We start from the raw sequence: 22,288 nt of genomic DNA, 5'->3' as shown, positions 1-22,288 counted from the left end.
CTACCTATATCACACTTAAATTATTGTGAATCTGCTGATGGACATGGCCTGTTGCTTATGCTTATGCTGTGGCACAGATGAAAGCTGAGAATTTCACAGTGCAGCTGCTGCTTACTGAGTAACATGAGAGGACCCACTACTAAGAGAGAAAGTGCTACTGGTAGCTCCTACTCTGTTTCTCACATGTGCCAAAAGCAAGACAATGCTGGGACTCCATCTGCAAGAAAAGATTTGACAAAGTAGCAGCAGCATTGTGGGGGAGGAGACAGCAAAAGAAGAGAGACTGATCTTCAAGAATTTGCACACATCTTTTAGTCGTGTAGTACAGGCTATAACATTGAAGATAAAGACTTGTTTCAGAGCTGGCTTATGCAAATCCTGGTCTAACATTCTCCCCAGTCACCTAGGACACAGAAAGTTCTAGTTCCTTGCAGCTAGATATCTCTTACAATTTTCAGTGCAATAGCATGAAAAGAAAAATGTAAATGCTAAGGTCCTTTTATTCTTCCTGCAGGCTATGGTGGATACAGGCTGGCAAATGGCAGTACCACATGTTCAGGGAGAGTAGAGCTTCTTCATGGAGGCTTGTGGGGAACATTCTGTGACTACCTGTGGAATTTCCCGGCTGCCAATGCCCTCTGCCAACATCTGGACTGTGGAATTGCCCTATCAATACCGGCTGGACAGTCCTTTGGAAAAGGAAATGGGTCTGTATGGAACGGCACATTCAGCTGCAATAAGGAAGGCTCGCACTTGAGAGAGTGTCCTGTGAATGTGCTAAGTCAGAATGAATGCCCTGCTGGAAATGATGCTCGTGTGGTGTGTTCAGGTGAGCACTAGTAAAGGTTAAGAGGAGAAATGAAAAACTCCTTCTTTGAGACAGATATGGACCCAAAATATAGAGAGTCTGCAGAGGCAAGCTCCATCTTGTGCCTGCCGCTACACGCATTTCCAGGAGATGAGGCTGCACTTCACTTGCACCACGAGCCTGGTCTCTGTGAAATGCTCCTAGTGCCAGGCAACAGCAAGAGCAGGGGTGCTCCACAGGAGTGGTTCAGCTGGGTGCAGAGGGTATGGGTAGCACAGGAACACTCCACCAGGGCACAGCCCAAAGCATGTGAATATAGAGGACAAAGAAAAGTACTGAAAACACAGTCTGTGCCAGACAAGGCAAAGTAATCAATCAGCTTTAAGGTCTAACTGGAGAGTAGAGTCAGGAGCAGCTGGAGACAGTTACACCAGTCACATAGTTAAAGCAAGGACTGAAGGCCTGTCCCAGGCTTAAGTGAGCCATTGGACCAAAGGCCTGAGGGTGTATAGCTGGGGGACAGAAATGAGGATGGTCAGAGCAATCAAGGTTCACTTAGAGATTTGAAATCTAGTGCCCCAAATCTAAAAATTGCAAAGGGGACCAGATCCTGATTTCTAGTCATTTTTCTCGGCAACGTAGGGGAGACTAAATTCTAGTTGTAAGTACAGAAGTTCTAGTGGCCTAGTGGAGTCATTTTTGCTACTCCTCAGTGCTAAGAAAAACTCAGTCCCAATTCACAGTCGCATTCAGATCACGCCCATGAGCAGTTACCATTATGACATCTTAGTATTCATTTTCTCTTGTATTCAGGGTGTCCAGGGAGCAGATTAGTGAATGGCACCACATGCTCTGGCAGAGTGGAGATCCGCCATGGAGATACGTGGGGAAGACTCTGCCGCTCCCACTGGAATTTGCAAGATGCTAGCGTTCTCTGTCGTCAGCTGAACTGTGGCTATGCAAAGTCAGTCGAGACAGGAGACCTTTTTGTGGATGGGAATGGATTTGTATGGAGAGATGTTTTTCACTGTGAAGGGACAGAGTCCTGCCTGTGGGACTGTGCTCAAGTGACTTTGGGCAATCCAACCTGTTCAGCCAGAGAAACAGCCACTGTTGTTTGCTCAGGTAAGTCAGGAATGGCTTTTTACAGCTTCTGTAACTTCGGACCAAAGCAGTCTTGATCTCACTCTGCCAAGTCAAGTATCTCAGACCATGTTTAATGTCCTTCCCCTTCCCTCACCACCAAACAACCACCCTCTCACCCACAGTTTCAGCATAAGAACTTCATTTAGTAGAATTTTGCTCTGGAGGGATTCACATTATTTAGATGTTCCTGATTCCTCATAGGATCTAGCCTTTGAGCTGGGCAAGCCTTTCACACTTCCTGCTGCAAAATCTTGTGTGCATGGAGGCAAGCAAAGCCTTAACACAGGCTTCATCCTTAACCAGTGGTGAGAAATACTTTTTACCAACATAGAAATTTGACTTCCATCTCTCTCCTGCATGTTATTTCTACTGCGGTAAGAGCAGTATATATTATTCAATACATTTTCCGAATCTCTTGAGCCCAGGCCTTTCTGATTCACTCAGACTCTCAGATGGTGAGAGCCGCTGTGATGGGCGAGTTGAGATCTCCCTCCATGGCATGTGGGGCAGAGTCCTGGATGATGACTGGAACATTAAGGATGCTACTGTGGTGTGCAGACAACTCCAGTGTGGAATAGCCAAGAAAGCCTATTACCTTCCAAGGTCTGAGAGAGGCATCGGTCTTGTGGGCTTAAGAAGTGTCCAGTGTGATGGAAATGAAACTCAACTGGTGCTCTGCAAGACCTCCCATTCTCAGGCACTGCCAACAGGAGTTGCTGAAGATGTTGGTGTGATTTGCTCAGGTGAGTTACTGTAATACAAAAGAAACAGAATGCTTTCCAGGGTTACCTCTGGCCGGCCTTGTGCTGTGGTCTCACCAGATCTTAAATAGGCATGGGTCTGGTGACCCACCTGCTTGTATACTCTAAGGGACAAAATATGGTCAAGGAATCAAGTGTAATTTACCTAACGCTTTCTTCACCCAAATTTAGCTCACAGAATTGAAAAAAAATAAAGTAATACAGAAGTCATAAGAATACTAATTTGTCCATGGCTACCACACATTCTGACAGACACTCAGGAATTAAATAGGTTTGTTTTTGTGACTTTTCTTTATGTGTATAGACACATGCAGCCTTTCTAAGCATGCATTTAAAATAGAACTGTTGCTACATTTCTCTTATTCTCTTGTTTTGTAAATTATCTGTTGCAGAAACTGTCTCCAAAACAAAGGAGTTTAGTTAGAAAACATCTTCTCTTACTTTTAGTTTGCTTTTATTTCTCTCTGCTCTAATCTGTTATTAGTTGGCAATAAATTAAATTAATCTTCCCCAAGTTAAACCTCTTTTGCCCATGATGGTAATTGGTGAGTGATCTCCCTGTCTTTATCTCAGCCCATGAGTTTTCTTCAGGAGTGTAGAAGCAGAAAACAGCTTCTCATACAAGATAAGGTGGTCTCTCCATACACCTGGAGAGATACACTCCAACCCATTTGGTACACTCCTACACATTTGCAGCATCCCATGGGAGTTATTTAAACATTTACCTCTTGCAGGATTAGTCCTTTTCTATTATGTGGTTTTAGCATCATAAGAGTTCTGCCCAAGAAACCATAGCAAAAGTACTGGAATGTAACAGGAACATGATGCCTTAAAGGTGCTTTAAATATACAGCCATTACACTGACTTGTGCATTATCATTATACTGCGTATTGATATCTGGTTTTTCTTCTTGCAGAGAGCAAGAAGATCAGGCTGGTGAATGGGACACAGCGCTGTGCTGGGAGAGTGGAGCTCTATCACAGTGGCATATGGGGCACAATCTGTGATGATAACTGGGATCTATCAGATGCAAATGTTGTTTGCAAACAGCTGGGCTGTGGCTATGCCATCAAGGCATTTGTCGCTGCTCATTATGGTGAAGGCTCAGGACAGATCTGGCTGGATGATGTGAACTGCACTGGGGCTGAATCTGGTCTCTGGGCATGTCCCTCCAGGGCATGGGGTCAGCACAACTGCCAACATAAGGAGGATGCTGGAGTCCTGTGCTCAGGTGTGTTCAGAGACTCTTTTTTTTTTTTTTTTTTTAAGACTGTGGGTTGGAAGAGAAGGGATATGAAAAGGGAAGCTGAGACTTGGTAGTCTTTCTTGGATAGCCTATCATTCCCTCCTGACTGCAAGCATGACTGGACAGCACGTCTTGTATCCCATCAAAATACAAAGGGTGTACTGAAGTCCTTATTTTTCATTAACATACACACACAACAAAGTGTATGGTGGGGTATTGTGGAGATAATTTGGAGGGTTCCCAAGCAATAGGATTTGGGTGTGCCTTCTTGGACAGAGGTCATCAACCGTCATGTGCCGTTTACAGTCAGTTACAGCTGGATCTGAAACTAATAGAAACAACCCACTCTGCACCAAAATATCAACCAGTCAGAGGAGTACATGGTGCCTCTGCCCAAGTATCTGTTTAATTGATTTTTTCCCCTCAATACCCAAAACAATCATTAAGATTGTGTTAAGTGGCAACAAATAATATTAAATAAGATTTCCAAGTAGAAACTGTTTTGCCTGTGATAGCAGAAGGTAAGTGCAGGAGACACTCCAGCAACAAAATGGCATGCCCTGGGACTGGACTAATTTGTAGTAACTCAAGTTGTCCTTTCAGGCAGCCCTTGTTAGAGTAACTAAGGAAATCTACAGAAAAGGGAATGCTGCTCACTCAAGTGTGACCACTCAGTGGGTCTTTACTCTTGAGCGAAATTAAAGAAATGGGAGGAAACTTACTGACACTGCTCCAGGGAGAGGCCTCTGCAGTGGATATGGCATTGCTGGGAAACCAGATCTGATGTGATACAGCTGAAAGCCTGAGAGAGCAGGGATTTGGCATGTTCAGGGCCTAAGCTATTTGTCAATACTGTCCTGCACAATGGAGTATGTCTTTGGGCTCAGTTTATGGAGAGTTATATTGAGCAGTGCCTAATTCTGATGGTCCTACAAACAATACACCTTTGTTTATTATGTACGAAGGACTGTGAAGAAGGGGATAATCAACTGCAGTTTCTCGGGCTGCTTGAATGTGCTTACAGGGGAGAGGAAAGGGACTCTGAAAGGATTGTGATCACTGATGTTATGGCTTGAAGAGTCCAAAGACAAGGTGCAGTAATGCCCCTCTGGTATTATCTGGTGGGATGCCCTGTTGATCGAGGAGTGACACATATACACCATTCTGGAGTGAGGATGTAGCAGTGCTAAACAAGTAGTCGTTCATGGAGGGAACTGGATGAGAGACACGCCCATATCCAGCGGAAGGAAGTCTTAAGTTTGAATAGATGGGTTTGGCACACCTTACTCGTTGTAGCTGGTCCTAATGCCTCTGCCATCTTTGGCATTGTCTTTCTTGACCACTGTAGGTAGATGGATGTGAAAGGAAGGCTTAGGGTATTTTGAAACAGGCAGTGTAGCTTGCAGAGGGAAGAACTAGCTACTGAACTCCCCAGGACCCTCTATTCACCCCAGTATTGCTGAATTTGCAAGAGGTGTCAGCCTCTTGGCAACCCAAGTAATTTGCTGAAAGGATTATCAAACTGACCAAGGAACCACTGATGAAATCCCAAAATTAATTATTTCCCTGGAAAAACAAGTGATGGTCTTAAACAACAGTCAAATTACAACAGTCCTGCTTGACCTGTATGGAGGCCTGTTAGAAAATGGTGGTTTACAATAGACTTTAGAGCTTTGAAAGAGATCACACCATCATTAAGTGTTACAGGTCCAGACATACTGCAGCTCTTGTATGACCTAGAAGCCAAAAAATATACCTGATATGCTATATGCTATAATTGGTATTGCAAACGCTTTTAAAAAATATAAAAAAATCACAGTCATCAAAGAAAGAAGACCTTAGTTTGCCTTCACCTGGAATGGTGTGCAGTACAGCTGGAACCACCTGTCTCAAGGGTCCAAATACTCCTTACTATATGCCATGGCATCATCCATCAGACTTTAAAGCAAGAGATCTCCAAAGAACTTCTCCTCTATCCTGATGATGGGAGAAACTACTTTAGAAGTACTAAGTAAAGGGCAATAGGTAATCGTTACTTTTCTTGGTGCTAGATTTACCATTAGGGTCTCCAAAACAAGAAGGGACTTTCAAAAAATGCAGATTTTAGACATGCACTATGAGTAGAGATACATCCCAGCTGACCAAATTGCTTGGATAAGTACCACAGACACAATAAACAAGAAACCCAAGCCTTCTTGGGCATTACTGTATTCTGGAATATGCACATCTGTTGTTACTGTCAATTGACAAAACATGCATATTAAGTGATCTGAAAAAAAAAATATTATAAGTAAGAAGAAGAACACCAGTGAGCTTTGGAGCTAATCAGCAGGAGATAGTCCATGCCATGAAATTAGGACCAATTTGCATAGGTAGTAATGTAAAAATAGAAAAATTATATACATGTGCAGGAAAGACGAATATCATACAGAGTTTGTGGCAATCAGCCTCTGAAGAGATGAGAGAGACACTTGGAACCCTAGAATCTGAACCACAAAAGAGCAGAAAATAAATTCTCTCCATTGGAACAAGAGTTCCTAGCTGCATATGTAGAGGGTGTGTGAGCATCACAGAAGTGTTGGAGTGCAGAGCAGCCACTGTCGTTATGCACTCCATAAGCTATCCTGAATTTTATGTTCAAGGATTCAAAACAACTGAGGGAAGAACAGCCACCACAACATGGAAAAAATGTGTCCTAGCCCTTAGCCAATCTTTACATATTGTTTCAAGCTCCAGATCAGGATTAGCTGAACTTACTAAGTCAATGGCCAGCAAATCAATAATGTGAGGAAGACCAAACACTTTTGGCTGTTGAAGCACTAGTGTATGACGATTAAGTACTGAAAATAAAGAACAAAGTTTGTTTACTGGTGGATCCTGTAACAGCATAGCAGGAGATAAACAGGAGATGGAAATCCTTGGAACACTTCTACAGGAGAAGCTGCCATCTGGGAGGAGGCTTGAAGAACTTTGAAAGGCCTTCAAAATAGCCTTGGAATATACTCAGAAGCATCAGTGGGCTAGAGTATATATAAATATAGACTCCTGGACAATGAGTAATGTTGTATGGAAATGGCCTAAAGAGTGAAATTGTGGTAATTGGTAGCAGTTAGGAAAAATATTTTAAGCAAAAGTATGGAAAGCAGTACAACAGCTGCTTGAGCAGAAAGACTTAAGAAAGACTTAATGTCAGGCTAATAATGTGCATATCCCAAATTCAAAGTCAGCTTAAGAAGATGAACACCATAACTAAGCTGACTAGCTGCCTCAGTTTTTTCCTTAAAACTGTACTAAAAACACCAGAAAAAGGGTCTGTTGGGATGTATGACATCCCCACCTTCCTCACCTCCAGAAAAATGTGTGACCAGCTTATCTATAACCAGGAATATCTCACAGGAGCACTGAAGAAAACCATATACACTGAGCTCGGTTGGATGATAAAGTACCAGCCGGCCCTGGGGATTCTTGGATTGGGAAGCCTACAACAGTCAAAATCCCTAGGGAAGTGGCCCTTATTGTTTGAAGAGCAGGCTTTACTTACTGATTGGTCTTTGGAAACAGGACAATGAAATGTGTGCTGAATCATGCCCCTCTAATTCCAATTTTATGTCTTTATTTTTAGAGTTCTTGGATCTGAGGTTGGTGAATGGCAATGACTGTGCTGGACGGCTAGAAGTTTTCTACAATGGAACATGGGGGAGCATTTGTTCCAATCATATGTCTCAACTGACTGCAATAACTGCATGCAAACACCTGAACTGTGGAGATGGTGGGGAAATTGAAAAAGATTTCAAATACGGCAGAGGTTCTGGGCCCATGTGGTTGGACCACATTGAGTGCAATGAGAAACACAGCTCTCTCTGGCAATGTCAGTCAGACCCCTGGGATCCTCAGTCATGTGATAACCGTGCAGAAGAGACCCATATTTCTTGTACTGGTAACTACAAATGCATCTGTACAGGACCTCCCAAACGTACAGAGACTTGTGCATGCATATGTGGACATTGTAGTACTTACCACATGTTCAATTGTTTTCCAGTTTATATTTTTCGTTTCATGAAAATGGCGCAAACATTTTTGTCTAATTCCTGTTCTAAATAAGTTAATTAAAATCATATGAGTATTGAAATCCAAGGGAAGACCCTGATAGCATGGTGCCATTGCGTAACTGTAAATTAAAAATCTGTGATATGCAGTTAGTCTGTGAGATCTGAGATAAGATCAGATTTCTCAAGAAGTCTAGAGGCACATATGCATTTCTACATATATGGATGCATACCAGTGCATGTAGACATGTGAATGCACAGAAACATGTACAAGTGTATTTTAGTTCAATTCTAAAGGTCCATTTCTGGTGTCTGCTCTTACGATAGTATTTCATATCTGTGGGTTTCCACTGAAATATAAATGAATTTTAGATAACATTCAGATCTCTTGAAAGGCACTTCAAGAGAAAAGAAAGCAAGGTCCTCAGAGAGTTTCAGGAAATTTTTTTTATTTAAAGCAATAGCCAAACAGAGACCCACCAAGTATTAAATACTCCATGCATACATTACAGGAAAAAATTAACTTGATGATTAATCATAGAAACATAGAATGGTTTGACCTTAAAGATCATCTAGTTCCAACCCCCCCTGCCATAGGCAGGGATGATACCCATTAGATCAGGTTGGCCAAGGCCCCATCCAACCTGGCCTTGAACAGTTCCAGGGACAGAGCATCCACAGCTTCACTGGGCAACCTGCTCCAGTGCCTCGCCAGCCTTGCAGTGAAGTTAATGATCAGGCATTTTATATTACTTCACTTTTTTAGAATAATCTGATGATTTATTTACAATATTTAATTTCTGCAGGAAGAAAAGGGACAGCAACTCCAGCCACATCTGCTGAGTGTCCAAATTCTACAAGTTGCTCAGGTACCTCTACCTCTTTGTTTTTCCTTATTGGTCCCTGCGGACCTTCCTGCTGTTCAAGCAACACAGAAGTATGTTTGTTTTGCAGACAGGGAGAAGTTACGTGTCGTAGGAGGAGAGGATGTGTGCTCAGGAAGAGTGGAGATTTGGAACCAGGGTTCTTGGGGAACGATCTGTGATGATTCCTGGGATATAGCAGATGCTAATGTGGTATGCAGACAGCTGGGTTGTGGGTCTGCCGTGTCTGCTCTGAGTGAAGCTGCCTTTGGAGAAGGGACTGGTCCCATCTGGTTGGAGAAGATCCACTGTAAAGGAACAGAACTGTCTCTCTGGGACTGTCCTTCCAAGCCCTTGTTTGGCAAAAACTGTGATCATAAGGAGGACGCTGCTGTGGATTGCTCAGGTTAGTAAATGGTCCTTTGATTCATTACACAGACTAGGAGAGGAGGTAGATATACATCCAAGTGACTAGCCCTTCCTAATTCTGACTGCAGGAACCTCACAAATGATGAGAAGATGTTCTTCCTATTTTTCACACTTACCTATTCCTTAACCTAGACTCATATTCCTTTCATAGGTGTGACGGAAACAACAGCATCATCCACTAGAGCAGGTAAAATATTTGTTCTTCCCCCTCTTCATTTCTCCCATCAAATGAGAATTGAATGTCCCTGATACTGCATAGCAGGTAAAACAGCAGTATATTCCAGCTCATGAGAAAGCATCTCACTTAGTCTTTTGTAAAGGATGGTTGTGTGGCACCATCCCCAGCTGCTGAATTCTCTTTCCTTGAGGAGAACTCACAACTAGGCAGCAGATGACCTGCTTCACCCTGCTACCATGGGCGCAGCAGGAGGCTCCAGAGGAGCAGCCTCTGGATCACCTGATTCTCCACCTGTTGCTTCTCTGTTTCCATCCAGATCTTCCCCGCCAACCAGAGACACAAAATGTGAGAATTTCAGCGCCTGTCATCCTTTGTGTTATTCTGGGAGCTCTTCTCTGCCTGGTCCTTGCCATTCTTGCTGGACAGATCCGAAGTGCCAGGGCACAGAAGAGAGGTGTGTCCCTCAGTACTGTTACGAAATGCCTCCTTGAAGAAGCTGGCAAGTGCTAATTGCCTGGGGCAGCTGGGAGGATGGGTGGCTGAGGTGAATGATACCTGGTGCCACACTGAAATTTTCACTTACCCTCTGACAGTGAAATAGTCCACCAGTGCAACTGGGAACTGGCAGCAGCCGGGAAAACCACTAAGACACGTGGACCCTGTCTTGCTCTGTACAGGTCTTGCAGTGACCTGTCTGTGCAGAGAGAAATAGAGACAAGAGGACAGGAGATGTGGATGACTGCAGCAACTGGAAAATTCACAGCCAACACATTAGATCTCAGACAAATAGAATCATAGAATCATAGAATCATAGAATCATAGAATCGTTAAGGTTGGAAAAGACCTCCAAGATCATCTGGTCCAGCCATCCCCTACCACTAAATTCCCTCATCCAAATCATCAATGAAGATATTAAAGAGGATGGGCCCCAACACCGACCCCTAGGGAACACCACTGGTGACCGGTCACCAGCTGGATTTCACTCCATTCAACACCACTCTCTGGGCCCGGCCATCCAGCCGGTTTTTAACCCAGCAAAGAGTGTACCTGTCCAAACCATGGGCTGCCAGCTTCTCCAGGAGAATACTGTGGGAGACTGTGTCAAAGGCCTTGCTGAAATCTAGGTAGACTACGTCAACAGCCTTTTCCTCATTCTCCAGGTGGGTTACCTGGTCATAGAAGGAGGTGAGGTTGGTCAGGTAGGACTTGCCTTTCATGAACCCGTGCTCACTGGGCCTGACCCCCTACATGCTGTGTGATAGCACTAAAGATTATCTGTTCCACAACCTTCCCTGACACCGAGATCAGACTGACAAGCCTGTAGTTCCCTGGGTCCTCCTAACAATCCTTCTTACAGATGGGCATCATATTAGCAAGTCTCCAGTCATCTGGGACTTTTCCGGTTGATCATGACCACTGATAGATGATGAAAAGTGGCTTGACAATCACATCTGCCAGCTCCCTCAGCACCCTCAGGTGGTTCCCATCTGGTCCCATGGACCTGGGACAGTCCAGGTAGGGTAGCAGGTCTCTAACTGTTTCCACCTGAATCGTGGGGGGGGTTATTCTGCTCCCCATTTGACTTCCAGGTCAGAAGTCTGAGTACCCCAAGGATAACTGGTCTAACTATTAAAGACATGTAAAGAAGGCATTGAGAATCTCAGCCTTTTCTTTATCCTCAGTAGTCATGTTTCCCAGTGTGTCCAGTAAAGGATGGAGATTCTCCTTGGCCTTCCTCTTACCAGTTATACATTTGTAAAAACATTTTTTGTATCTTTTACCACAGTGGCCAGGTTGAGCTCATGTTGGGCTTTAGCCCCTATGATTTTTTCCCTGCATATGCTAGCAACTTCCCTGTACTTTCCCCAAGTTGCCTGTTCCTTCTTCCACTGGACCTAAACTCTCTTTTTCTCCCGGAGACCACTTTGCTAGGCCACTCTCCATCATCTTTGACAGGTCATGGAGAAAAGGAGTGGTACCTGAGGACTGGAAGAAAGCCCATGTCACCCCAGTCTTCAAAAAGGGCAAGGAGGAGGACTCAGGCAACTACAGACCAGTCAGCCTCACCTGTTCCTGGAAAAGTGATGGAATCACTCATCCTAGAGGTCATCTTCAAGCACATGGAGAAGAAGAAGGTGATCAGTAGTCAACATAGGCTCACCAAGGGGAAATCTACGAGAACAGAGGACACTCTTACGAGGACACTCTGAGAGAACTGGGCCTGTTTAGCCTGGAAAAGAGAAGACTGAGGGGAGACCTCATCAATGTGTATATATATCTGAGGGGAGGGTGTTGAGAGGATAGAGACGGTCTCTTTTCAGTTGTGCCCAGCAACAGGATGAGAGGTAATGGGCACAAACTGAAGCACGGGAAGTTCCGGCTGAATATGAGGGGGCACTTCTTTACTGTGAGGGTGACAGAGCATTGGAACAGGTTTCCCAGAGAGGTCGTGGAGTCTCCTTCTCTGGAGATACTCAAAACCCATCTAGATGCCATCCTGCGCAACGTGGTCTAGGTGACCCTACTTGGCAGAGGCTTGGACCAGATGACCTTCAGAGGTGCCTTCCAACCTTGGCCATTTTGTGATTCTGTGAGACTCAGCAAAAGTTCCCTCTTCAGCCACACTGGTCTTCTTCCCTGCCAGCTCATCTTATGGCACACAGGGACAGCCTGCTCCTGCACCCTTAAGGCTTCCCTCTTGAAAAGCATTCAACCTTCCTGGACCCCTCTGCCCTTCAGGACTGACTCCCAAGAGACCCTCCCTACCAGTGTCCTGAACAATTCAAAGTTTGTCCTCCAAAAGTCCAAGGTAGCAATTTTACTGACCCCTCTCCTGACTTCACCAAGAATAGAGAACTCTACCATGTCGTGATCACTCTGACCAAGACAACTCCCAACCACCACATCTCCCACCAATCCTTCTCTGTTTGTGAACAGCAGGTTCACCCCCCTGGTAGGCTCACTAACTAGCTGAGTCAGGAAGCTGTCTTCCACACATTCCAGGAACCTCTTAGAATGCTTCCTCGGGGCTGTATTGTATTTCCAGCATATGTCCATGAAGTTGAAGTTGTCTCCAGTTCTGACTGTGAGACCTTTCCCCAAAGTGCCAAAAACATTAGAAGAGTTTTCAGCATCCTGAGTGAGTAGTTATTAGAACACAAAGCAAAACATACCTTTAAACCAAGAAACTCAAATCTGCACAGAGACAAAATAAATCGAATGGATTTTTTAACATACCTGCTTCCCCATCCAATATCTACCGTCTCCTTGTCAAGATAAATTTTTCTCCAAGTTTATTCTCAGACAGCACCTTCCTGTGACTTTCTGGGTTGTAAACAGGCCATGTAGAGCCCTTTATGTCATTCATTTTCATGACCCCAGCCTAAGTGTGAACAGAGACTGTGTGAGTGATCACGTGTTTTACTTTCAGGCTCCAGAGTATCATATGACCCCTTCTCTGAGGCTGTCTATGAGGACATTGACTATAATCTGATGAGAGAAAAGCAGGGGATGACTCACCTCTCAGGTCTGTGTGTCTTGTTCTTATCAAGGGAAAATAAATTGAGAATAATTCCTTCTGGTGGCCCAAATCCCAGTCTGAAACTTTGCAGTTCCTAAATCTACCAGAAAACTGAACAGTTCCTTCACTTGAGGAGAAGTATTTCCTGACCAGTGGACTGCAATAATTCCTCTTCAAAGGACAATTCATTTTGTGCTGTCCCCCCTGCCTCTATAAAGCACAGAACAATATGCCTCCACCTCCTGTCCGTCCCCACCCCCCTGTCCCCCCACCCCCCCCCCAAAAAAAAAGAAAGAAAAAGAAAAAAATCTTTTGTTGCAATTGATTAAAGCAGGAACAAATAAAGCAATAATCTGTATCCCCCTTCTGGTAGCCACATGTCTCTGTAGGCTTCCTTCTGTTGATTGCTTTCTGCTTTTATGGCTTGCCTTCCCTATGAGTTCCAGAAGAATTCTTAGCTATTTCAGTGTAAGCCCTTAAGGACTAATACTGACTGCCCAAGAATCTGCTTCTCCTCCAAAGAAGCACCTTAGCTCACTTGGTTATCTTTGCTACAGGTTTTATTGAAGACTGCAGGCACTCTTCCAAATGGCAGCATAGACTATGTGCTACAAGCGGAAAGAATGCAGTCAGGTTTGACTGGCTTCCTGAATTTACAGACCCAGGCTACCAGTCCTCTTATATGCATTTAGTTACTTTCCTGTACATTGTATCATGCGTTTTTTTGTTTTTTTTGGTTGGTTGGTTGGTTGGTTGGTTGGTTGGTTGGTTGGTTGGTTGGTTGGTTTTTTTTCTGGCTGATTCTTATATTCTATGAACCAGCACGTTTTGGGTTTTTTTGCTGTTTCATTTCGTTTTGTTTTGTCATTGGCTATACTTTATCTGCATGCATTCAGCCTCCAATCACTAGTAATATAATTTGTTACTTCATGCCAAATATCCTTCAGAACTATTTAGATACCTCCCCTGCTATCCCTATACATTACCATAGCTGCCTTAGTAAACGGCTACACTGGAGAGCAATAAACTGAATGTATGTATAATCCATACAATCAGTCATTCTCAACCTCAAATTACTTGAGTTAGATCTGCAGCCTTATTGATCCTGGATCTGTTTTCCTCATGATGCAGTTTAGTAACTCAGGAGAGTTTACTGTGATAGCACACTTTCTCATTGGTCCTGTAGCAACTCAAGGTAATGTAATGGAGATCCTATAATGAAAGAGACACTTCTAGCTTTTAATTTCCAAAGCATTATTGATTATTAAAACACTTCTTTTTTTTTTTTTTCCTGAACTTCATGTTCAATAATAATGTTAGATAGTAAGTGAAAAATTTTTCTTTAATTTTTGTGGTGGAAGTGTGTCATACAATCTTGTATAAAAGTGCTAGTCTTCTCTTTTTTTCTACTTCTGAGGGCTGTCTGCCCTCCCTGCCCACTTTTTTATGCAGAGGGATGGAGAGCTCTTGCGCACTAAGGAAAACATCCTTAAAGAGTTGCCAGCTCTGCTCAGCTCCTTTGTCCCAAAGGACAGAGTTCCAGGGGATCTCATCTACTAGGTCTTCAAATAGCTTGAAGTTCGCTCTTTGGAAGTTCAGATCCTGACTTTGCTCTTTGCCAGGCCTTTATTCCTCGAGATTACAAACTCAACCACAGCATGGTTACTGCAGCCCAATCTGCCTCCAATCTGGCAACTGCTTCTCCCAGGAATTGTAACTGTAATAACTTGCAAACTGTTGTTTCATTTCTGAGATAAATGTGGGGAATTAAGACAGAGAAAAAACATGCTGTGGGTGGCATACTTCTGGAGTTGAACAGGAAATGTTCAGCCCAGTGACCTGATGAAAAATCTTCCAGGTATGGTTTTGCTGGTGGTGGTGGTTTTGTTCTTGTTGTTGTTTGTTTGTTTTTTTGTTTCTATTTGACAATGGAAAATGGAAAATGCTCCCTGAAAGGGAGATTTTCCTAGTGCAGATCAAAAAAAATTTTTGCATTTTCCTAGTGCAGATCAAAAACCTCACTTTAATATTGCCTGCCCTCAGAGAAATCAATTGTTAAAGGCCCAACCAGTTTTGGATTTCAGCTGTCCACATCCCTAACTCTCTGCTGTGCTATGTTTTTTTATTTTTTATTGCTTTTACTATATTCAGGGTTTTAATTATTTAAACTAAAAGCTTTATTTTCCTTACTTGTTTTGAAGTTTTCACCAAGAAGAAAATTATTCCAAATAAGATCTCTTTTTTCTAATTCACACTGAATGTTGAATATTGTGCAAAAAAAATGAAATGGGAGCACTTTGATTTACTTTCATTTCATATATGTTTTATACCTATGCAGTGTTTGTGTATGTATATACCATAAGACAGTGAAAACTAAGATTCTTTGAGGGATGACTTCCGGGTGTGTCCAGATCACAGAGCTACCTACCCCTGAGAAATCAGAGAGCTCACTACTCACAGAACTAGTGAAACACAGAGATAAACAAGGAAAACTAATTATTTTGTAATTATGAAATGTAATAGGGAAGCTTACCTTAGCACTAGCTGTATTCTTCCAGACCTTTCTCCCTTTCGCGTTCATCCTCCACATTGGCTTCTGTTTTGTACTTGTTACAACAATGTATAACAATTATTGGAGCGGTATCATTGTCATCTGGAATACTTTAGAGCTCTCAGGAGGATTCTTAATTTCTTATCATTCATTTTCATCACAGTACTGTCAGTATTGCAAGCCCTTATCTTTGGATCGTCAGCTACTGTTCTCTCCAGTGGAAGTTCTCTCCCTTTTACAGTTAATACCAGTATTGTTCCAGAGGTCCCACTACTGCCTGGAAATACCCTGGAAGACGGTTATGATGATGTGACAGAAGCTCCTGGACCTAAAGATGCTTCCTTTCCAGGGAAGAATGAGCAAGAAATCATTGGAGTTCTGGACAAAAGTGACGGAAACAGGTATTCATGGACAGGTGAGTCCAGAAGAGCAGTGCTGCTAATTTTCATAATCTATAGTTATTGTACTGAACTCAGGGGAAATCAGTGTGGAGCATACTGCAAGAGATCATCTAGATTTATCTAACCACTGTAAGGAAGGAACACTACCTTCCTACACTCTTCCAGTTAGATGTTCGTCTGGTCTTTCAGACATTCAGTAACAATGTTCTCACAACCCCTGCAGGTAATCTATACCCATACTTTGTTTTCCTTGGGAGGATCCAAATCAGGGCATATTCATGCGAAGGAGAACACATCTACAAAATTTGCAATGTGTCAGATAAAGATAGCAAAAAAGCTTTTTAACACTGGAGGTGGTAAAGCACTGAATCGGGTTATTTTGTGTTATTGAATACAGATTGCCTTTATTAAAAATGTTTATTAGATCAGATCTGAGAAAAGTATGCTTGATCCTTGGATATGCGTACATGTAGCAGGAGGCAGAATGAAAAAAGCTGTTCTCAAGTTTTTCTGAAGGAGACAACTGCCAGCCCATGCCTTCAGCTGCACAGCTGTGTAGAGGTAAAACATACAGAATGTGCATTTGTCTGTGTTCTTCCCTTCATGTTTTCAGACTCTAACGTGTCAAGAAACAGGACCCCTGAGACTCAAAGAGATTCATCCCCTGCTCTTGAAGACACAGTTTATGATGACATTGAAGAGACGGGACACTGATCAAGATCGCTGAGCAGTACTGAACACTTTTGGAAGTACTCCCCTCTTCATAAAATGCTAATCATGTACTAGCAGAACTAGAACAACCCACATTTAGAATTAGTTTTCATAAGTTTGGTTTATTTTCAGAGAAGTGATTATGTATTTAGAAGAAATACAAGCATTAGCTTATTTAGACAGCTTTTCAAGTTTCTCTTAACGACCTGGGCACTTTTTTTTTTTTTAATTTCTAAATAGTTTCATTGCTTCTTTTTCCTTCTTTTTAAAAAAAAAAAAAAACTGAGGTAATTTTTCAGCCATGATATTTTCTTATTAAAACAGTTTAAAGATCTTTTCTCAAATGTATGTTTCTCCTCCCAGATACACCTCAGTGTATTAGGAATTTTGATTATTAGGAATTGAGACTGAACTGCAAGAAAATCATCAAAGCTGTGTTTAATCTTTTGGATGTTCTTATTTGTCACATAGAATGTGAGAGCCAGAAGTAATTTGCTAGGTAGCACTTAGTGAGATAACAAACTAAGCGAGAGGTTATTCTTGTCCTCACTTTAAATGCAGGTCTGTCATTTGAACTATGTGCAAGTGAATTACAATTTAGACTGGGTGAAAAAACTCCTCTTATCTCCCTCTATACCATAATGAATTATTGTCTCCCAAAGTCATATCAATTATACAGTAATAGAAAGTCTAATTTCTTTCCACATATGGCAAATGGTGGTCATATCTATAGGTTTCCGTCATGTCATTTATTTTCATCATGTGAAGGCAGACTGCAAAAGTCCAAAAGTTGATGGAGTAGAAGTACTGTTGTCTTGGCTCCTAATGAAATTTCTTGTAGGTTTTGAAAGAAAAAGCTTCCCTTGAAATCTGCTATCTCTATTGGTGTACTGGTTTTGGCTGGAATAGAGTTAGTTTTCATCATAGTAGCAAATATGGTGAGGTGTTTTGCATTTGTGATGAAAAACAGTATTGATAATAAACTGATGTTTTAGTTGCTGCTAAGCAGTGCTTACACAGTATCAAGGTCTTTGCCTCTCATGCTGCCCTGCCAGCAAGGAGGCTGGGAATGCACAAGAAGCTGAGAGAGGACACAACCAGAACTTATTCAAACTGACCAAACGGGCTTTCTATACTGTATGATGTTATGCTCAGCAATAAAACTGGGGGGAAAGAAGGAAGAAGAGGGAATGTTCAGAGTTATGGTGTTTGTCTTTCCAAGTAACAATTATGTGTGATGGGCCCTGCTTTCCTGGAAATGACTGAACATCTGCCCACCAATGGCAAGTAGTGAATAAATTCCTTATTTTGCTTTGCTTGCATTCGCAGCTTCTGCTTTACCTATTAAACTGACCTTATCTCAAGCCATGAGTTTCCTCACTTTTCACTTTCTGATTCTCTTTACCATCCCACTGTGGGTCCATGAGCGAACTGCCTGCTGGGCTTAAAAAACAACACTTGGCCTCCACTTATCCCTCAAAATTTTTGGGCCCCTCACTACAAGAAAGACGTCAAGGCCCTGGACCTTGTCCAGAGAAGGGCTATGAAGCTGGTGAAGGATCTGGAACACAAGTCTTATGAGGAGCGGCTGAGGGAACTGGGGTTGTTTAGGCTGGAAAAGAGGAGGCTCAGGGAAGACCTTATTGCTCTCTACAGCTACCTGAAAGGCAGTTGTGGGGAGCTGGGGGTCAGCCTCTTCTCACATATAACTAGTGATAGCACTAGAGGGAATTGCCTCAAGTTGTGCCAGGGGAGGTTTGGGTTGGAAATTAGGAGACATTTCTTCTCAGAAAGAGTAGTCAGGAACTGGAACGGGTTGCCCAGGGAGGTGGTGGCATCACTGTCCCTGGGGGTGTTCAAGGAAAGGTTGGACCTGGTGCTTAGGGACATGGTTTAGTGGCTGACATTGGTAGTAGGGGGATGGTTGGAGCAAATGATCTTGGAGGTCTTTTCCAACTGTAATGATTCTATGAAAATCTGAGCCCCACCTTTCCAATAGACACTCCCAACAAAGCTGCATTTGCATAAAGCATGCCACTGTAAAGATGTGTCTAGATGATATATCCATGAGAGTCACCATAATGAAGACGAAATTCTCATTTACATATAAAAACAACAGTTGTTCTAGCTAGCACGGTACATCAAGAAGTGTGAGTTTGACCCAAACAGCAGAGAAGACAAACAGACAAGTAAATCCTTTCCCAAACAATCTCATTAACCTCATTAGCCCACCATCAGGACACCTTATAACCTTGTGCCAGGGACTGAGGCAGAAGATGTTACACTGAGATGAACTGAATATTTCTTTGTACTCACTGAGGATCCTGGCAAATCTATGCTTCTCTGGATGTCTGCCTCTCAGCACCAAAGAGAGCTTCACTGCAGAATATCATGAGAGCACAGTGTTCTGCTAATCTGTACTGCTATTATTATGTGATATTTAGGATGTTTCTATCTGCGTAGCATTATCCTTTCTGAGCTAGACTGGAAGGAATGAGGAGGAAACTGAAAAGGAAAGGCAAATTTGGCAAAGATGAGGCCTTTTGTTAAAATTCCTAAGGGAATGTAATCATCTGGACATGTATCTCCAAGCAGGACTTGTTTACTTCCTCCCTGGTTATACCTAGGTTTATAAGAGTACATAAAGTCGTTCCAGTAACCAATTATCCTGGTCCCTCTGGTGGCCAAGTCCTGTTTATACATGTTTTATCCCTTTTTATCCCCTTATACCTCTATTCTTGCAGCCTTGTTCCTCCTCACATCACTTAGATGTATTCCTTTCCCTCTTTTTGGTCCCCCCCATAAACACCCATGAATCTGGTGCAATCCCAAAATGCTCTTCTCCTGTATCCTATAAGGAATCCCAGATCCCTTTGCAGTAATATCCTCTCAGTCCCTCTCCTGTTGACTTGATGGGTTTTATCCTTGAATAATGGGGCTGATGGCTGCCCTAAGGCAGCCCTGTGTGGAGCCTGGGAAAGTGTTTTCCAGCTCTTGGAGGGAGATGGAATTTGGGTTCCCACCTACTACTTGGGTTCCCACCAGCTACTGAGATGAGGGATATCTTGGCCAGCTGTGTGCATGTGTGTCTGTGCCTGTGTGTGTGTATGGACAACGGTCTGTACGCGCATCTGGAGTGAGGCTGTAGCCTCAAGAGTTCTTATGTCCAGGTATCACATGAATCCAGGGGCAGATCTCGAGCAGTCTGAGTGTCTGAGCCCAGCTGTTGGAGGAATCCACCTTGTACATCTGTATATATCCTCACTAGTAGACTTCCATTTTGCTCAGCCAAAGAGGGTAGCAGAGTGAGGCCATTGGAGTTGTCTGTTTTCATGTGAGCGCCCTGAGCATATCTGTGATCTGTGTGGCCAGCAATGTCCATGCGCTTACGTAGTGCATATGTGCACTCTGTGTGAATCTGCCTACTGGAAATATATCTTCAGCCTCACCACTGGATGGACCTGAGAAGGACATGGAGAGATGTAGATTTGAAAGGTGGACTATCTGGTGGATAAGAAACTGGCTGGACAGTTGCATCTGGAGAGCTGCTGTCAACAGCTCAATGTCTAGGTGGAGATCAGTGATGAGCGGTGTCTCTCAGGGGTCCATACTGGGACCTGTACTGTTTAATATCTTTATTAATAACATAGTAAGATTGAGTGCACCCTCAGCAAGTTTGTGGATGATGCCAAGCTGAGTCACTTTGTCTTGAGACACCTCTCATTTGTAGGCATCTGCTACATATCCAGCACTGTCCCCCAAAAGTTGATCAACATCCTGAGTCCTAAGAAAGCTACTTCTTTCGCTGTGTGTAGTACTCACACATGCATCTTCCTAGACAGCCCTAATTGAATGTGTTTAATTGGTAGTCACTGCATATGATCATTACATAGCAATATGCCATTCACTATCTTACAACCTTATCACGAACCAAAAAATTTGTGAAGGGCTGGCAGCAGCATCTTGGATATGTGGATTTCTTCCAGCCATGTCCACAGAGCTCAGACCTTGCAGATGCCATTCAGTGGTCCAAATGTGATTAACCACTCCTAGTGCAATATCCTGGCAATACTTAATCTTGTTTGTGCTAGCACCCACAGAAATGAGATCAGTATGTTTGCTATTGGCATTCTTACTCTTTGCAATTTTAGTTTGATCTTGACTTCCTATACCCATCTTGATTCACTTTGGTGTGGGACAGCTCAAAGCATTTTTAACCTGTGCTTTCCACCTTACTGTGGTTCTACTATTCTATGGCAATGCCACATTCATGTATATGACACCTGCATCTAGCTATTCACCAGATCAGTCTGTTTCACTGCCCCTTATTGGACTGATCACACAACCAAAGCTGTCAACTCACCTGGCTAATATGGAGTATGGTTAACCCCCAAAATATTCCCACCATCGCCAGACATGTGAATTAACCATACAGAACAAGCACTTGAAAGGACAAAAATTTCAGAGAAACAATATGACCACTCAGAATGAAGATCTGAGCTTGGAAGTGAGCATAATACAAAGGGGAGAGATGAAACTCTAACTTCTTGAAGCAAAAGTCATACTGGGGAAAAAATGTTTCTGTACCAAAGTAAACAGCAGGCATCAGCAAATAGGGAAAAAGGTATGTAACTCCTTTAACAATAATTACTACTATAGCAACAAATTATGCATGAAGTAAGTGAAACCAGGCAGAAGAGATGAGAAAAGAGAGAGTAGAAATTGTTTACATTGAGGAATTTATTCAGATATTTCTCCACTCTTACTCCAGAAGCAGCAAAGCTATCTAGAAACAGGTTATCTTTAGTAGAAGTTAAATAAAGTTTCTGTATCATTCCAGTGACAAACACACTTGCAGTATCACAGAATCACATGCAAGCTAAACAATTGCAGGAGAAAGAACTCGTGAGGGAGATCAATCTCTCCATAAATCCACACTCCACCTGCCCTGAAGTCCAAATTGGTGAACTAATCCAATTCCAGGGAGGCAGGAGAAAAGAATGTCTCACTCTGCTTCCTTTCAGAAATAGGAGCACCCCTGCCAACCCCATTCACTTTCTCTCCCACTCACCTCTTCTCAGCCACAGAAGGATGTCAGGAGGGAGGCGCCTGTGAAAGCCCAACACTGTTCACAGCAGGGCTCCCTCCAAAGCTAGATCCAGCCTTCCCAGGTTAGATCATGACGGTCTCTTTCCACCTTCGCAGCTCCCCTCCCTTTCCATCGGCCCAGAAGAGCTCTTCTTCCCACTCCCACAGCAAGGCTGCCGTCGCAGGGAAAGAACCCACTCCAGCGTTTCACCCTGAAACGTTTTAAGCCATTCCCCCACCCTGTCCCCAGGCTGCACGGGGGGAAACAAACACTGAGAGGTCCATGATACCAGTACCCTCTGTAGGCTCCAACAGGGACACTGTGCTTTTGGGAAAACATCCTGGACTTCTCTGCTAAAGACAACTCCCGGCTTTCCTCCTTGGGAGCTTCCTCTCCTCCTCCCTCAGCATAGAGGAGGACACAGACTCCCTCCCCAACTCCTCCCTCTGCTTCCCAAGCCAGGCTCCATAGGAAAGACAGCAAACAGCACCTCACAGCTGGGACCAGGCCCCAGCCGCGCCAGGCCAGGAAAACTCCCG

General features: G+C 43.2%; 1 protein-coding gene and 1 long non-coding RNA gene across 9 annotated transcripts in view; one reads left to right on the top strand and one right to left on the bottom strand.

The window, feature by feature from the left end:
• Positions 1–22,070, top strand: part of LOC310881449 (antigen WC1.1-like) — a 74,043-nt gene extending 51,973 nt beyond the window's left edge. For all 8 annotated transcript variants that reach the window (XM_083798814.1, XM_083798813.1, XM_083798811.1 and 5 more), the window contains 12 exons: positions 515–829; positions 1,622–1,933; positions 2,380–2,697; positions 3,632–3,946; positions 7,584–7,898; positions 8,814–8,876; positions 8,962–9,276; positions 9,451–9,486; positions 9,794–9,931; positions 12,908–13,003; positions 15,790–15,963; positions 16,563–22,070. In XM_083798814.1, coding sequence (XP_083654940.1) covers positions 515–829; positions 1,622–1,933; positions 2,380–2,697; positions 3,632–3,946; positions 7,584–7,898; positions 8,814–8,876; positions 8,962–9,276; positions 9,451–9,486; positions 9,794–9,931; positions 12,908–13,003; positions 15,790–15,963; positions 16,563–16,663 — 2,498 coding nt within the window. In that variant the 3' untranslated portion in view covers positions 16,664–22,070. The remainder of the gene's footprint in view (positions 1–514; positions 830–1,621; positions 1,934–2,379; positions 2,698–3,631; positions 3,947–7,583; positions 7,899–8,813; positions 8,877–8,961; positions 9,277–9,450; positions 9,487–9,793; positions 9,932–12,907; positions 13,004–15,789; positions 15,964–16,562) is intronic.
• On the bottom strand, positions 9,984–15,932 carry LOC310881715. Its single transcript, XR_014572517.1, has 3 exons — positions 15,531–15,932; positions 12,715–12,859; positions 9,984–10,171 (listed from the first exon to the last, which is right to left on the bottom strand). It is a non-coding gene; the product is annotated as an uncharacterized lncRNA (long non-coding RNA).
• Positions 22,071–22,288: the final 218 nt, after the last annotated feature.

Source organism: Anser anser (genome assembly GCF_964211835.1).
Source record: "Anser anser genome assembly, chromosome: 1".
In the NCBI taxonomy this organism is placed as follows: domain Eukaryota; kingdom Metazoa; phylum Chordata; class Aves; order Anseriformes; family Anatidae; genus Anser; species Anser anser.
The sequence above is the reverse complement of the archived record's forward strand: the minus strand, read 5'-3'. Positions and strand labels throughout refer to the sequence as shown.